Below are 16,886 nucleotides of genomic sequence, written 5' to 3' on the forward strand. Positions count from 1 at the left end.
ACATCAACTTTACCATGATCCCGAGAAGTGTTTTCTACAGCCTTCCAGTTTTAGCATGTACTCTCCATCCCACCCAATAATCTCAAGTAAAACTCAGTCAGGATAGACTAGGAGAGCACTCTCCGTTCCTATGAAGGGCCCCAGAGTGTCTTATTAATTGAGCAGAAAGACAGACGCGGGCAGAATTCCACCTCCTCCTCAGCCTGGTTCTTACCGCCTCCAGGTTTCCGGTGTCGCTCATGAGGGTGGCTGAGCCGAAAGTTTGGGGCAGTGCAGGGTGATTTGTGCTGCCCCGGGGCGGGGGGTGGGGGTGGGGGCCTGAAGTGCTGGTGGGGAAACACCCGGAGATAACAGACTGTCTGAGCTGCCGATGAGATTTCTGCTCTGTGAGAGATAATAGCCCAAATTGATATTTATTGCCGTTGGATATTATTAGTCATTTCTGCAAAGTGACCGTCAATTTCTTTGAATAAAAATTTAAAGCTGTTGAGTTTAAAAGAAAAAACAGAACTCTGTACAGCATGTATATTATCTAAACAGGACCTCTTTCAATAGTGTTTTTCATCTCCTTTTTCAGTATTTCATCCGCTGACCTACGAAGGAGGTGTAGACTTGAACAGGTATTTGTATGTCTGTAAGGAGTTTCTACTTAAGTTACAAAATACCTCTTTATCGGGGCACCCGGGTGGCTCAGTCGATTGAGCGCCTGACTTGATTTCGGCTCAGGTCATGATCCCAGGATCGTGGAAGGAAGCCCTGTGTTGGGCTCTGTGCTCAGCATGGAGCCTGCTTAAGGTTCTCAATCTCTCTCTCTTTCTCTCTTACCCCCCCTTCCCCTTCTCCCCCACTTGCACTCTGTCTCTAAAATAAAAAAACAAGTACTGCTTTAAATGATTGCTGCAGCTCTGTGAATAATACTAAGGTACGGAAATTTCACAATGAATAGTATCTTGCATTCACCACTAGGTACATTCCGGAGCCTCAGAAAATGATCGAACAACCTGTAATGAGGCTTCAGCAGTCCCGGCACATAGCTGTTGCTCAACAGCAGCTATGTGAGGGTTAACCTCTCATGTTGACCCGCATCTTTTGACGTTTGTGCTTTCAAGAAACTAACTGGAACCTCGAGGTTCACTGCATTATTTGTGTTCTGTCCTAAAGCATCGAGGACCCTGATGAGAAAGTGGCCATGCTAACCCAAATCTTGGAATTTGGGCAGACGCCAAAACAGCTCTTTGTGACGCCCCATCCTCGACGGATCACCCCAAAGTGTAAAAGTTTCTCCCAGACCTGCGGTCATAATGCTCCCCTAGTGGATTCTCCAGGTACGTTTTGTAAAGGGAATAAACGTGAGCACCTTGTGTTGCTCTTTTCTGAAGAAGATGTTCCGGAAGATTCTGAAGCGTAGCTGAAGCGGGAGCCGTCGCGTTCCCTGGAGGTGGGTGTGTTTGGCCATCTTACTGCAGTTCAGCTGAGAAACGACTCCAACAAGCCTGGTTTTGTCGCTGTTTTGCGTTTGACTACTGACTTCAGAGAAAACCAGGTTACTTTTATTTTCTGGTAGTGTTACGTCGCATGAGACTTGGCAGTACTCTGTTAGCATTCTGCTTCTCTTTCTTCTCTGTGGTTTTCCACGCTGCCGTTCGGTCCTTAGCCGCTCACACGTCCGCGTGGACGCGTCCTGGCCCTGCCGCTTCACCCGGCTCCTCCCGGCTCTGTCCCAGAAATGACTTCCTCCAGCCCGAGTTCTCCTCCTCCTTCCCCACACACAGGTCTTGAGTTCCAGGTGCTTTATTTTCTTTACTGAATTCTTTTTCCTTATTCAGTCATTTGACAGACATTTCCAGAGTCTCTCTTGTGTGCCAGGCATGTGCTACGTGCTCAAACTGAACTCGACCCTGCCTGTTCTCACATCTAGTGTTTGGAAAAGGAGGAAAGAATACTCCCCTTTATCCCGTTATCCATGTTGTACATGGCACGTAGGACAGCCTCAAACCCACCGGCTCCCAGAAGGAGTCTGACAGGACGTGGAACATGGGGAGCACAGTCACATGATTTCTCCTCCTCTGCGCTTGTGCGTCTGTTCCGGGCACACACACAGCTTCGGGCTTGTGCGCACACAGCTGAGTGCTCCCTCCGGCGTGGAGGCGTGGCTCGCAGGGGCCCTTGAGCCAGGGCTGGTTGGGAGTTCTCTGAGAGGTCATGTCCCGCGGGGTTAAGTCATAGAGACCACAGGACTGTCTTGTGATGCCTCTTAAACCTGTGCCCTGGTTAGTCAGCAGGCTCATACCACTGTCTTGTGATGATTTGAAAGGGTAATTGTGCCAGCCGCTCATAAAACAGGAGGGATGGCCTCGCTGGTCCCGTCCGGGGGCACTTGTAGCTCTGATCGTATCACTGCTCTTTCTCCCCCTCAAAACCAAAAGGACACCGCAGCGTTTTTCGGAAACGGGTTTTTGCAAGATTACTGACAAGGAAGTAGTTACTCAGTCTGTGTTTCCTGAGGTTCCTAAGCTAGGGGCGAGTGAAAACTTTGCAGACGCTGATAAGAGTCTAAAATGACTTCGGTTACCGCATAGGTACTTTTTAGTCTTTCCCCACAGGATTTTTATCTTACTTAGATTATACATTTTATCATTTTCCCTTGACCAACATGGAGCTGCCTAGCAGGTACATTTCAAAGCAGTTCTATTTCAGTGGGGCATTTTGTTTCCTTGGTCGTTTGATTTTAATAGAAAATATGGTGATTCTGGTATTTGTTGCCTGGGTTGCACGTTAGTAATTGAGTTGACTCACTTAGCAACAATTCATTGTAGTCTCTCCAGGTGAAGAGTCTTTTGAGGACCTGACCGAAGAAAGCAAAACACTGGCCTGGAATAACATCACCAAACTGCAGTTACACGAGCGATATAAAATCCACAAAGAGTAAGAGTGTCTCTGTGCCATCATGGCAGAGGTCGGGGTCTTGGCTTGGGGCCCCAGGTTTTACGTGGAGTCAAGGGGGTGGAAATTCTCTTTCAGTGCTGTCTTGATCGGTTTTTATCCCCCGAAATGTCTGTAGTGATCAGCCATCTGAGGTCAGTGTGGCAAGGGAAACAGAGTTTGGCACAAAATGAATTTATGTCAGCATCCCATGCCCTGGTCTTTCTAGAGCACAGGATGGGGTCTGCAGTCAGCAGGTAGATTTGTGCCTCTCACGCTGGGGCGCACGGCCCCTCTCGGCTTTGATGGTGCGGAGCCATGGCAGAAGCACAGTGTATCCTCCCCGGGTGTTGAATTTTACTGATATTGTAGGGGAGAATGTGTCTTTGTAAAAAAAAATTACAACAAGTGTGTGTATTGAGAGAGAGAAAGAGATTAAAGTGCTAAGTTCGACAGGAGTTTTCAAAATAACACCTATCCTTTCAAAAAATATGGGCCTGCTGTCAGACCCAGAGGGGTTTCGGGCATTCAGACTTCTGCAGTCAGGTCATTCACGCACTGTGCTGGAAAGGCTTGAGAAGCACTGACGTCCCCTCAGCCATCCTGTCACAGATAAGAAAACGCCAGCTCAGGGGTGAGGCCCGTTGTCCTGTCCCATGCACACAGACGTCCCCTCCCACGTGCTGATGCCACATACACCACTGGTCATGGGTGGAACTGAATGTGCCACCTACTTGAGACCAGTGGCTTCCTATCAGAGCACAGCCTCCTGAAAAGAAAGCGTCCTGCCTTCCTCATTACAACAGAGGCTTTCCCTTGTCTCAACTTCTCCACGTGATGCACAGAAAGGGGCCTTATCATCCAAGGCAGTGAATACGCAAAGGGTCCTTTAGGAGGAAATGGCGGAACCAGACAAGGGTGTCATCGGTGAACAGATGCTAGGTAAATTCGACTCCGCCACGAAGCGAGCGAGCGAGTGTGAAGAAGAGAGGGGTTCGGTAATGTTGGGAGATGGTCCAGGAGAGTGGAACGGAAGGAGAAGCATACCATTTTCCAGCTGTCAGGACGGTGTGCGACTTGGAATGTGGCAGCCAGGGAAGCCGGGAGTGGGGATGATTTCTAGCCACGGGCATCGCCCAGACGAAATGAGAGGCTCGCCGGCGATGATCTGGCAGTGGCGGGTGTCACGGGTGGGATGGATCCAGCAGACAGATGTGACGAGGGGAATCCCAGGAGCTTGGTGAGATGAAATCGGAGACTCGGAAGAGACTCGCGTCTGGCACACGGTCGACGGTGATTTATCAAAGTCTGTTTTTACACAGGGCGGTTACTGGAATCGCAGTGTCTGGCAACGGCTCGTCCGTCTTCACCACGTCGCAAGGTATGTCTCCTGCCCGAAAGGTGGTTCGCCTTGAAGCGCGAAGCGTCCAAGCTGCGGAAGTCTGTTAACTCTCGGTCAGGGGCTTGTACTTGAGTGTGCTGCCTCCCCAAAACGTGAATTTTGAGCAGCTGTGGCGTTTAGCACGCAGCTTCCTCGTAGTTTGCCAGAAACAATCACGCAAGTGCCTTTCTGTTGCTGACAAGGTTTCCCGAAACTTAAGGGACAGAAAGCGCTAGTTTCCCATCTGCTTGCTCGGTGGGGCCCTTTCTGCCTCGGGGCTGGCTGAGGTCCTGAGCCCGGGGGCCGGGCGGGGTGCCGCAGTGTCCAGCAGAGGGCGTCCCAGGGCGCGGAGCGTGAAGGGGCGCATTTGCCGCTAAGGTTTTCGTTCTTGCCCCTGGTATATATTTCAGGGTGTTTGATGTCGATTTCAGCTGGAAACCCAGTTCATACACTGTTAATGTTCTTATGCGTTATCAAATTATGTCTTCGCTGTCCTGCTTGTGTTTTACAACTTGCTCGGACAGAGTTAGTAGCTGGCTGTTTTTTGAGGGTACTTCTTCTTTAGCGTTTTTCAGAGGAAATCCTATTTTCTGTCGCTGGAGGTCAGCAATGGTGCTAACCAGACACCTCCAGATAAACGAGAGTTGCTACGCTCTGGTTCTGCAGTTGTGGTTTACTGCCTGTAGCACGTCGTTCCTTTCCCTTCCCAGTACAGTCTCAGGTTTCATGAAACAGAATTTTCCACAAAGTATAGAAAACGATTCTACTGTAGGGGCGCGCGGGTGGCCCAGTCGGTTGAGTGTCCGCCTCTTGACTTTGGTTCAGGTCATGACCCCGGGGTCGTGGGCTGGAGCCCCAAGTTGGCCTCCACACTGAGCATAGAGCCTACTTAATAGTCTCTCTCTCTCTCTCTCTCTCTCTCTCTCTCTCTCCCTCTGTCCCTCTCCCCTACTCACGTGCTCACTCTAAAATAGAATAAAAATAAATTTAAAAACATAAAGTGATCGTACTGTAGACCAAAGGGAGTGAACATGCAGGACACGCACCGGGCCCTGTTGGGGTCACAGAGGTGTTGCTCCGGTAGAAGGAAGCCATCCGTGTTTTGCCAGGATCCTGCCCGCTGAATGTGCCAGCATTATAACACAAGACAAAATGCTTCAATCAGAGCCTGTGTTCTTAGCCGGATTTGTCTGACATGGTTTGTTAAATCCTTTAGTCCATTGTACTTGTATGACCTTGTAAAACCCTGAGTCTTAGGAGTGTCAAGGCTTTGCAACTCTGAGGCTTTTATTAAGCATTGTGTCGCTTCTTTGCAAATTTGACAAATAAAGGAGAAAGAGGTTTCTTTTAAGTCAGAAGCATTGGTTTTTTTCTGGTTTCTTTCTTCTGTTGATAAAACTTGTATTACTGATTTATACATATCGAGATCACCACCCCAAAGTGACCTTTCTTCCTCCCGTACGTGGTAGATGCGTTTAGTGACGTGAGCATTCGGCGGGGACCCATCACCTGTGAGCCTGGCTCTTACAGCCGCCTTTGACAGGATCACCCCCAGCACACGCAGGGAACCTTTGGTTTTGAGAACAGCATCCTTATCCCCCAGGCTGGCTTATGGCTTTCTATAGGATGCCCCAAATTAGTGAGCTTTCGTAGACCCTGGGGTGAATACTCAAAAATGCTCAATAGGAGGGGCATTCTTTAGAATCAGAAGCACTGTTGGAAAGTCTCAGAAGTAATTATGCCCCACAGGGTGAAGTTCAGGTAATGTGCTCACTCTTCTGGCTTTGTTTCCAAGCTAATCCTGGAGAATTTTCAGTTTTACAAAGTCTCAAGGCTCGTGTGTGTTGATGTTGCAAAAATTAGGTTGAGAGGTTACCTTTTACTGTACAGAAGAAATTGCCTAAAACTCATTTGGGCCTTTTATTTATCGCGTTATATGTTTACAGATTAGGAAATGAGTTGTTACGTGTTTCAAATATGGGGCGTTTGGAGCTCATTTTAAGTTTTGTGAATCTTGGTTTTTAAAGAAATTGTTTTGCTACACCTTTGTTTGTTAGGCAAGGACATTATAATCCCTACTTTATTATCCTTTAGAAAGTCGAGTGGTTCTTCCATAAACACTAATTCAAGGGTATCACACTCTAACTGGGCTGTTTAAAAAGAAAAAATAAAAACAGATATTGGCAAGATTTTTGTTTTCATTAATTCAAAATTGCTGTTTTACTTCTCTTCAACTTTTAACTCCTGTCAGTGACTGGGCCAGCTCTGTGTTCAGTCATGCTGAAATGTCAGCAGTGTGCTGGGCCCCTACTGGTATGTTAATTTCCTCGTCCAGGGGTTACAGGTCGCCAGTGCTGTTGCCCAGATGGGCCGCAGATCAGCCCCCCACCTGCCACCCAGCTCTCCGTAGGAGTGTGCCACTGCCTGCTGGCCTCTGGCTGTTCTTTGTCCTCTGTAAGGGTCAGGAAATCTTTCTCACATGTCTGCCTTCTCGTTATTAAATTAGACTCCACCCTGAAGATGTTTTCTAAGGAATCCAAAATGCTACAAAGAAGTATATCATTTTCAAATATGGTGAGTTCATTTTACTTTTAAGTCAGCGTCACCATGGAAATTCACGTAGCAATTTGTTTTCAACACACGTATAATGGCATTTCATTTCTCCCCCAGACAATTGGGTTTATTCCTGTGTAGGTGTGCACAGAATGCCTGAGTTAGATTAGTTCTAAGTTCAATTTCAACTTTTTTCAGGGTACCTCTTTCTCATAATACCGTGTTTTCATTTGTAGCCTAGAAAACTTGAAGTACTACTCAGTAGAATTCTCTACTTAATAAATCTGTGCTTTTCTGGAACTATCTGTTACTGTAGTTTATAAATAACTTGTGTTTCCGAGTTGATAGGACACCTAATACTAGAAAACCAGTTCTTCCGAAAAAGACACACTTTATTATTCATGTAAACCATCCGAAAGGTTTTGAAATTCCCTAAAGAATTTTTGAAGTCCTCCCTACGCATGGGAAGTGTATGATCCAGAGAGGATTCTTGAGGATAAATAAAGCCCCCACCTCTGCCCACCCCACGATTCACCTGTGTTAGGAGTTTCTCTAGCCCAGGGCCACGAGAGCCATCCAGAGCCCCTGAAAATCCTCAGGCGAGACCCGTGCGCACTGCACACACTTTGACCTCCTTTCTTACGTCTGGGAGGAAACTAAGCCTCTGGAATTGGCCGGTTGAAAAAAAAAAAACTCCCTGAATATGAGGAAGGCCAAAATAAGCAGAACGTGAGCATTAATTTGGCAGGGGAGGGCTCCCAAGATAGTTTCACCATGTTCGGGATCTGCTGATTATCGTAAACCATTAATGTCAAACCATTTGTATTTCAGGCTTTATCATCTTGTTTGCTTTTGCCAGGAGACGCCACGGTCATCAGTTCTTCGTGGGACAACAATGTGTATGTATCTGCGCGGGCTGCTCGTGTAATCCCTCGCGTGGCCCCGCTGTCTTTGCGGACGAAAGGCAGGAAGGGCCAGGTCTTCCGCTGGGGAGACACTGCGCTATTGTCACATACTGCAGAAGGGTAGTGCTGATGGCTTTGACTCTGTATTTGAATCTAATAAGTTCTCCAACTGGACTCTGTTTTCCTCTGTGTGTTAAATGGAGGTGAAAACACAGATGAGCCAGACCTGGAGATTTCTAGCTTTAAATTCAGATTTTGAGTATTTTGGCCTGATAACAGGAGAACAAGTAAATTTGTAATTCTAGTAGGTCTAAGTAGAGAACTAAAACGATATATTCCTTGAATATGTGTTTAAGGGTCTTAAAATTAAGCTGGAATGCTTTTTAATAGTTCTCATTATCTTGTCTGTTAGCTATTTTTATTCTATAGCATTTGGAAGACGCCAGGACACGTTAATGGGACACGACGATGCCGTTAGTAAGATCTGTTGGCATGACAACCGGCTGTATTCTGCATCGTGGGACTCCACAGTGAAGGTCTGCATAGAATTTCTAGCTTAAAATGTTAGGATAATACAAGTATTATAAACCATTCTGCTGTCTGTTCATGTGTTCAGTCACTTCACTATTTTTCACAAAGTGTATAAGTGATACATGAAGATCCTGAATGTTAATGCCTGTTTTTTTGGGTTTTCTTTTTTTAATATTTATGTTTGAGGGAGAGAGAGAGCAAGCATGAGCAGGGGACGGGTAGAGAGAGGGGAGACTGAGGATCCAAAAGAGGGCTCTGCACTGCTAGCAGAGAGCCCAACGCGGGGCTCAAACTCACGAACTGTGAGATCATGACCTGCGCCAAAGTCGGAAGCTGGATGGACTGAGCCACCCAGGCGCCCCTGCCTGTGTTTGTTTAATGTGTGCACCTCTTAATAGGAAGTCTTCATGACTTTTGTACTGTGCGCTCAACCAGGGGGTTAAATGAGGTGGAACAGTTGGACCCCTGAATCACACAGGTTTGAACTGCTCAGGTTCACTCATACGTGGATTTTTGTTGGTAAATTCATACACTACTGTAAATCTATTTTATGATTTTCTTACCATTTTATGTTCTGTAGCTTATTGTAAGATTACAGTCTATAATACATATAAGATGCAGACTAGGTTAGTCAGCTGTTTATGTTGTCAGTAAGACTTCCGGTCAACAGTAGGCAATCAGTACAGTAGTTAAGTTTGGGGAGAGTCAAAGTTATAAGTAGATTTTCAAGTGCATGGCGTTGGGGGGGGGGGTGGGGAGGGGTGGTCAGAGCCCTAACCCCTGCGTTGTTCAAGGGCCAACTGTATGCAGTAGGAGTCCTCTTATCTCACAGTTTGAACTAGCAGTTAATCAAAAAACATCAAGCTGAAGTGGGGAATCATGAAAAGAGAATGCATTCGACTCAAAGTTAGAACATACAAACGCACACGCCTTCACCATTCTGTCAATGTGGGGCATCCTTGGCCTTCGCTTTGGAATCCTGCCCAACTGTCTTGCAGAGACCACACCAGCGTTCACCATCCTCAGTTTCCAATTTGCATTTACGTAAAAAGCAAGCAGGAACCTAAAACTAGTAGAATTCCTTCTGGAGTTTTTCAGGATTTCCCCCCATTCTTATAGACAAATTTTGTTGCCCGCGCCGCATTTTGGCAATTTTTTCCGGTGACTTGCCTTTTTGGGTCTTCTCGAAACATCACCGGATGCCACAGCGCTTCTGCAGTCAGGTTTCCGTAGTTCACACGAAGACCACGACGACGACAGCAGGTGCAAAGGACAGAAACAGACACAGGTGCAGTCGACACCGGGCAAGCGCCTGTGGCAGGAACAGAAGCGTGGGCAGTGCAGGGAGGGAGCCAGAAGCACTTAGTCACAGCTGTGTTTTGTTGGCAAATAGGTTAAATGGGAGTTGGTTGGTCAAGGGCACTTTTCTTGGATGTGTTAGAAATGCTTTTGCTCTGAATGTTTGCAAATCCCTCCCGTGATACGTTCTACCCTAGGTGTGGTCCGGGGTTCCTGCAGAAACGACATGCCCCAAAAGACACCGGTTTGACATGCTGGCCGAGCTGGAACACGACGTCAGTGTGAGTACCAGCAACGACACGCCTGAGCCCGAGGGAGGGTGGGCTGTTCTTGGTCTTACCTGTGTTTTCATTTTTTTGCTTCATTTTATTTCGCTTGTGGGAGGAGAGCACGGGCTCTCCGTTCTTTTCTTTGACTCGACTCTGGGTTTCCAACTCTGCTTTGCCTTTTTTTCTCCAATTTGCTGTTTCTCTGAGAATCAGCTACTGTCCAATCCAATTTCTGAGCGTGACAATGACTATTTAGATCCCCTCGAACTATTTGGGGCAAGAAAGTATGCCCCATCGTCTCTCATGTTTTCCAGCACATTAGTAGAAGGGACTATCTAGCGTGACACCTTCCAACAGCCAAGAACGTAAACCTGGTGTTGGGTGGCCCGGGCGCACATGACCTGGGGCAGAACCAGAGCTCGCACTTGGTTCCCCTCGCTCGTTCCACAACCAGTGGGTCACACAGCTGCTCCTCCCACTGGAGCTCACGGTACTGTCTTTTCTCTGAGATGGTGACCTGAAACCCGATTTGCGTGGTCGACAGACGAGCTAAGGTTCAGAAATATTTACAGAGTATGTGATTCCAGGCACGCACGCAAATATAACCCGAGAGATCCCCATTTCTCCGAAATCCCTCAAATAACATGGATCACCTGTGCCTCAGTTTGGTACCTCGTTACAATTTGTAATTCACAGAGTTATTCAGAAACTGTCGATTTTAGGCTATTAAAAAGAATTTCTTTTAACACTTTTTGAGACAGAGAGTGTGAGTGGGAAAGGGACAGAGAGAGAGGGAGTCACAGATTCCGAAGCAGGCTCCAGGCCCTGAGCTGTCAGCACAGAGCCCGACAAGGGGCTCAAACTCTCGAACCACAAGATCATGACCTGAGCTGAAGTCGGCCACTGGACTGAGCCACCCGGGCACCCCAATTTTAGGCTCTTTTAAAACTGCATTCCATTTACGTTGGCAATATTTCATTTTGTTCACTAGCATATGATGAATTTCATTTTTCAGTAACTGCGTAGGCAATGTTGAAACACGTCTGCATTAGCCACATCAGCACACTGTCCGTTAGAGCTTAACCTTCATCACGTGCATAGTCGAGTCAGCCTAGGGAAACCGCGATGACCGTAATTCTAAATGGATTACGTTATGTGTTTCCTTCCTCAGGTAGATACAATTAGCCTAAATGCTGCAGGTACGATGTTGGTCTCAGGCACCAGAGAAGGCACAGTGAGTATCTGGGACCTCACCACGGCCACCATACTGCACCAGATCCCGTGCCATTCGGGGACCATACGTGATGCTGCTTTTAGCCCAGGTAGTTTTATCCTTTTTAATACAGAGGATACTGGGGGAATCAGAATTATTATCTTGAAATCATAAGAATGTAAAAAGAAAAACAGGCTGCCGATAGAAGTAGTTTCGCCTGTATCCAAGGCTGCTTCGTGGCAGAATACGGGCTACTTGGGCCATTTGTACCTCCAGGAGAGCTACGGCGGACGCTGCTCTTAATTCGCCAGCTCACCAGAGGAACTGATTTATAGTGCGCAGGTGGACTCACCCCAAAGGGTCATCGGCCCAGTGTCTTAGAAACAAACATTTCCAGGAGAGGAGAGTCCTTGGTTAAGTACAAGTAGCTCAGGGAAAATGCAAGCGAACACTATGCCAGAGATGAAACGTCAGAACGATCTAGAACACACTTCTGAAGCTGTAATTGTCTCTCGCGTTACAGACAGTCGCCACGTCCTCAGCACAGGTGCAGATGGCTGTCTAAACGTCATAGATGTGCAGACGGGAATGCTCATCTCCTCTATGACTTCAGACGAGCCCCAGAGGTACGTTCTCTTGCTCGCGTTACTAGTGGGCGAAGACGTTTACGGACAAGCTCGTGATCGTGACATTTGGGCTTGCTTTGGCCGGCGTGGATAGGGCCCTTCCTTCATGATAAATGACCAAATGACTATTTCTAAATCATTGTTGCAGGTGCTTCATCTGGGACGGAAATTCTGTTTTGTCTGGAAGTCAGTCTGGTGAACTGCTTGTTTGGGACCTCCTCGGAGGAAAGCTCAGTGAGAGAATACAGGGCCACGCAGGTAAGCGGTTATGCAGTTGACTTGATCTTTCTTCCTAAAAGGCTGAACTCCAACCTGCTTTTCCCATCAGGAAACCTACCTTTCCCAGGCAGAAAACACCCCACTGCCCTCCACGTCGTAAACGTTCCCCACGAGCATCTTCGTTGGCCAAGTGACCCTTCGGGACTGAGATTTATGTTGACTGACTCCAAAAAGGAAGTTTTTGCATTAACTCCCACTTGGAGAATTAAAAACCATCGTAAAAGCTGCAACTTTTTTAAGCACAAAGTTTTTTAAAAACCCCAAAACAGCACAAAAGTAATTAATTTCAGTAAAAACGATCTTCCTCCCACCACTGACCCCCTTCGTCCCTGTTCTCCTTTGAGGACTTTCTTCCAGTTTGCGTCCTGGGTGTGGGTGCACTCACTGTTGAGATGATGGATGTGTTGTACGTGTATGAAGTATTCTGCCCTTTTATTCCCACCCAGTATCCCCTGGAGACTCACTGTATGTGCTTCTATTTGCACGGTTGCCTCCTCATCTCGAAGATTTATGGTCTTTAATTCTTCTAGTTTCTAAGGTTATAAGTATCTACTTTTCCACTGTGACCAGGAACTTCCCCCCGACATCCTCTTCCCTCTTTCCTTTGGTGACGTTGTTATTTCTTCACGTTCTAAAGTGACCTGTGTAGGTCATTCTCAGTTTACCGGCTTTAAATAACCTTTGACTCTGTCCAGTAAATGGACTTCGCAGCCTTACACCAATTCCTTACCTCTTCCTCTCGTCTGCCTCCTGTTATCGTAGGTGTATATACTTGCATTCTGGTGTTACCCCTAATCCTCCGTTATTTCAGCTTTACACGTGAGCGGTTTCTCATTCCTCACATGTTCCTTGTGCCAAGCAGTTATTTTTCATCGACACACCGATTATAGGATGAGAGTACTTAACAGCGGATCTCGGGGCCCCCTGGTCAACTTGCCACCTAACCACACGGTCTCTTTCCCTTAGGTGCTGTGACATGTATATGGATGAATGAACAGTGTAGCAGTATCATCACAGGAGGGGAAGACAGACAAATTATGTTCTGGAAATTGCAGTATTAAGTGCCTTTTCCTCTCTTGAATGTTAAGTCGAACTCTAATGTATTTTTAAACCAAACTTTGAAATCAACTGGTGAATGTGCAATGATGGTATTCGAAGTTTTACCACACGAGGTATTTGTGGTTTTAAACTTCCAAAATCATGGTGACTTCGTTGAAAGCCATTGGTCGCCATCCTCTAAGGCGGACAAAACGTGGTGGTGGTGGTAGGGAGAAAACATTACATCTGTAAGGCAGGTGTTCGTCCCGGGGTGCTGATGGTCAGACGGCAGGTTTGAGTGGCAAAGAAAAGTAGCTAAGAGATACAAAACAGAGTTGGGAAAACTTCCAAAAAAACGCCGAGCAGCTCAGAATTTTCCAAGAAAACGTGCAGTATTCTCTGCTACTGCTGAGTCACGCTGTTTTGTCTTCCTTACCTACGAAATTGCTGCCCATTGGGTCCTTGGGTATGTGTTTTCATGGAGTGGTTTACTTTGTATAACCTACTGTTCTCAGATTCTAAGAACCTGGGGAAGGATCAGCAATTCTTGTAACAGTAAGTTTACTGTGTACAGGACGGTTTATTTCATTATAGCTATTAAATGCTCATCTTTTCTACATTAAAAATATTTTTCTGTAATGAAAGCTGTTTTCATTTTCTTAAGTGATTTATCACCAAGGCTAGTGCCCTTTACGAACTTCAAGTATTGGTCCTTCTAGAAAACCATACTTAGTGATGAGAATGTCCTTCTTATATTTTTGGAACTGTCTTCAGATAGTCCAAATCCAGAGAACAAAACAAGGTAAAGTAAACGGGGAAATGTTGTTTGGTTTGCTTTTCTAAATCTCAAGGTAAGATGTTAAACAGTACTGATTTGCCTTTATGTTAAAACTCTTCTATGATATTTAAAAACATTGTTAGGTCTTATAGGCCGTATCACATGGGGGGAGAACTTGACCAGGGTAACAAGTGTCATTAAACATGACTCAGTCTCAGGTTTGCAAGGAGCCTCAGTGGCTTCCTGTTGCTCTGCCTGGATGTGCACACCGGCCCTCTGAGGTTCGGAGGCGGAAGCACTTCTGACAGACGCTCCTCCTCCTCTGTCAGCACAGAGGGCTCTTCTCAGGGCCCGTGGACGTCAGCTGCTCCGGGAGACAACCCCACGGGCCTGTTTTCTAAGTCATGCGCAAGTTTGGTGAAATCCACGGACAGTTTCCAAATGATGCAATAAATAGGCTAAAAGTTAACTTTATTTATACATATTTAATTAAAACGGAATAGGCATAAACCAAAACAAAAAACAAAAAAATGAGGGTAATGTGTCATATGCCACTTGGTTTGTAGGGAGGGGTCAGGAAATGGAACAAATTACCTGGAAGACATCCTAAGGCCATCCCGAAGTAGCTAGGTTACATAATGTTAGAGTAAATGACAAAATTAGATACTATTCCACTTAATCTACAAATGAAAAAAGAGAGTCAAAGTTTATCCTATTTGGTATAAGAATTTTTACAGTGAATACATACTGATTCATTTCTAGGAAGGAAGGTCAGTAACTTTTGAAGAAAGAAATTTCCATTACACGACGACTAGAAAATCTCCAATGCAACTAAGCAGCTATGCGGTAGCTCAGTATGTACCATTAACCGTTCTGGGCTAGTGTACATTTCAGTTTAATACAGAACTGCATTCTGGGTTTTAGAAAGGCAGCAATAGTTCTATTTTGGCTTTTATTCTAGATGCTTAACACAGTTAAGGCGACAGTTCAAGCATATAGAGTAAAGGTAGTTACAATTTAATGATGATCAACACAGTCTCTTGCAACCTACACTGTATAATGCTTACACGGAATGAAACCAGTGTCGTTAACTGGCGTTTGACTCACGCACGCACGCAGAACTAAAAAACCATCAAAAGCAATCATTCTACACGTACTATGGTAACACATTAAAAAGGCAATTATACCACAGAACTAAAGTAACGTGAGCGGCACTACTTGATATACAGGATAAAGGTGATTCCTTCTAACACAGAGCTAAGCCTGTATCAGTCATTCTAATCATAATGGCTTGTAAAAGCATCGGGTTCCCAGTAGAGAAACTACTCTATGAAAATCAGTAAATCTGTCCAAAGTTTCACATCTGTAAAACCAGGATAAGGCTACAACGATCTTGAAGTGGGAGGAGATATCCGATCAAAACAGTTAAGATTCCCAGCCATAATGTAAGATAAAAAGGTCTTCATGCAGCATATGCTCTCTGGCTCCTAGAAAGCTTCATGTGCATAATATAAAGTTAAGTTGCCCAAGAAGTAAACTGGAGAAGTTCAGTGAAGTTTCCATTGTGCCAACTTGGAACTTCCATTGTGCCAGTTTCCGTTTAAACTTCAGGAATGGTGTGATCCATCAGGCTTTTCATAATGCTTGGGGCCATCCTACGAGAGAGTTTATTAAATACTGAGGTTTGGGTTTCTTGGTTCAAAAAAGCTATTATGCTGATCCAAGAAAACTCGCACTCAAGCTTAGCACTTGGGATCCAGTGGAATTGTGGGGAGAGGGAAGGTCTTTTTCCTGAGTTCTGAGAGTCTCAGGTAATCTAGTTCACAAAATACCCATTGTGAAAGGCTGGAAAAGTTAGATCAGATACAAGTAAGTGCTTGAATATTAATACCGGTGACTAAAACAAGGAAAATGACAACACTGCTATGAACTGGGAGGGAAAGGGGAAGGGAGACCCTATCGCTGGTGTAAGAGAACTCTGACTAGTCTCGACTCCAGCTTCCTTTTCCTTCTATCCATAAACACAAACTTTACTAAGGTATTATGTTTTTACTCTTTTAAATCCTATCTCTACAGGCAAGACAGAATCTGAAAAAAGGATCCAAGCTGGCTTGGTAAAAACAGCTGACAGAAGCCAGGATTTCAAAGGTTCTAGGGAAGGTGACACTGGCTGTCCCTCTTCTCTTCCCCCAAGTCAGTTTTCCAGCCTCCCTTCCTGAGGACCATGGTGGCACCACACGCCTGACCTGCCTCCTGAGATGTTTTCAGAATAGGCACTGGTACTCCTAACATCCCACAGGCAGGAATTCTCCCATCGTGAACCCCCACGAGTAGATTTCTACTGAGCAGAGGAACTGCGGGCAGAGTGCAACTCTAGTCCGTTTTACTGAAGCTGAAGTGAAAGCCTGCCCACTTCTGCTCACGTCCCTCTTTTCTACCAGGAAAGGTCAAAATTTCAGAAGCAGATGGTGAATTTTATTCAATACTTGGGAAGTTGTGAGTGGTCATCCTTACCAATTCCCCTGATTTAAATAATTAACTTCAAATTTGGAGATCAACACGTCATCCCTTAGGTAAAAGAACCATAGATGGAGAAATTCATAGGCACAAGGACTTTCTCTTACCTCACAGGACCGTAAGCACCAAGTTGAAGTACGGTCTACTTACCGTTTGATAATATGTTCAAAGATAAAAGCAGGCATGATCGTAATAGTAACTACAGACTCAGATGTTGACAGTATGTCTGCAATTTGAGAGTCCTGTTAAAAACACGCAATGAAAATTAATTCTAAGGCTTTATTTAAGAAGTATGAAATTATGTTATTCTTGGTAAATATGTATGTCCACATACGTTTTGCTAATGATTCTAAAATCTGACCCTTGATATTTGGTATTTTTTCTAGTTTCACCAAGTTTAATTCTATAGAATGGCAATTTTATAGGTGGTAACAAAACTGCTAAGTAAACTAAGTATTGTAGCCAAAGAATCATCTTTTTCATTACTTAAGATGAAATAATTTTCTTCATGTACATGTACAAGACTTCCCGTGTCCTCTCAGTTAACAGCGCGTTCTTAACCAAGTTCATGAAAC

At 45.4% G+C, this 16,886-nt stretch overlaps 2 protein-coding genes across 4 annotated transcripts in view; one reads left to right on the forward strand and one right to left on the reverse strand.

The window, feature by feature from the left end:
- NSMAF (neutral sphingomyelinase activation associated factor) overlaps positions 1-14,489 on the forward strand; it is a 63,401-nt gene extending 48,912 nt beyond the window's left edge. The window contains exons 20-31 of the mRNA XM_030304101.2: positions 578-620; positions 1,162-1,325; positions 2,817-2,925; positions 4,245-4,303; positions 6,810-6,877; positions 7,688-7,755; positions 8,174-8,297; positions 9,789-9,872; positions 11,032-11,182; positions 11,597-11,699; positions 11,848-11,957; positions 12,945-14,489. Coding sequence (XP_030159961.1) covers positions 578-620; positions 1,162-1,325; positions 2,817-2,925; positions 4,245-4,303; positions 6,810-6,877; positions 7,688-7,755; positions 8,174-8,297; positions 9,789-9,872; positions 11,032-11,182; positions 11,597-11,699; positions 11,848-11,957; positions 12,945-13,039 — 1,178 coding nt within the window. The 3' untranslated portion in view covers positions 13,040-14,489. The remainder of the gene's footprint in view (positions 1-577; positions 621-1,161; positions 1,326-2,816; positions 2,926-4,244; positions 4,304-6,809; positions 6,878-7,687; positions 7,756-8,173; positions 8,298-9,788; positions 9,873-11,031; positions 11,183-11,596; positions 11,700-11,847; positions 11,958-12,944) is intronic.
- The window catches only part of LOC115506211 (syndecan binding protein), a 34,533-nt gene continuing 31,906 nt past the window's right edge, over positions 14,260-16,886 (reverse strand). For all 3 annotated transcript variants that reach the window (XM_030304104.1, XM_030304103.1, XM_030304102.1), the window contains 2 exons: positions 16,462-16,553; positions 14,260-15,449 (listed from right to left, as the gene is read on the reverse strand). In XM_030304104.1, the coding sequence (XP_030159964.1) occupies positions 15,395-15,449; positions 16,462-16,553 (147 nt within the window). In that variant the 3' untranslated portion in view covers positions 14,260-15,394. The remainder of the gene's footprint in view (positions 15,450-16,461; positions 16,554-16,886) is intronic.

This window comes from Lynx canadensis, chromosome F2, assembly GCF_007474595.2.
Source record: "Lynx canadensis isolate LIC74 chromosome F2, mLynCan4.pri.v2, whole genome shotgun sequence".
NCBI classification, from domain to species: domain Eukaryota; kingdom Metazoa; phylum Chordata; class Mammalia; order Carnivora; family Felidae; genus Lynx; species Lynx canadensis.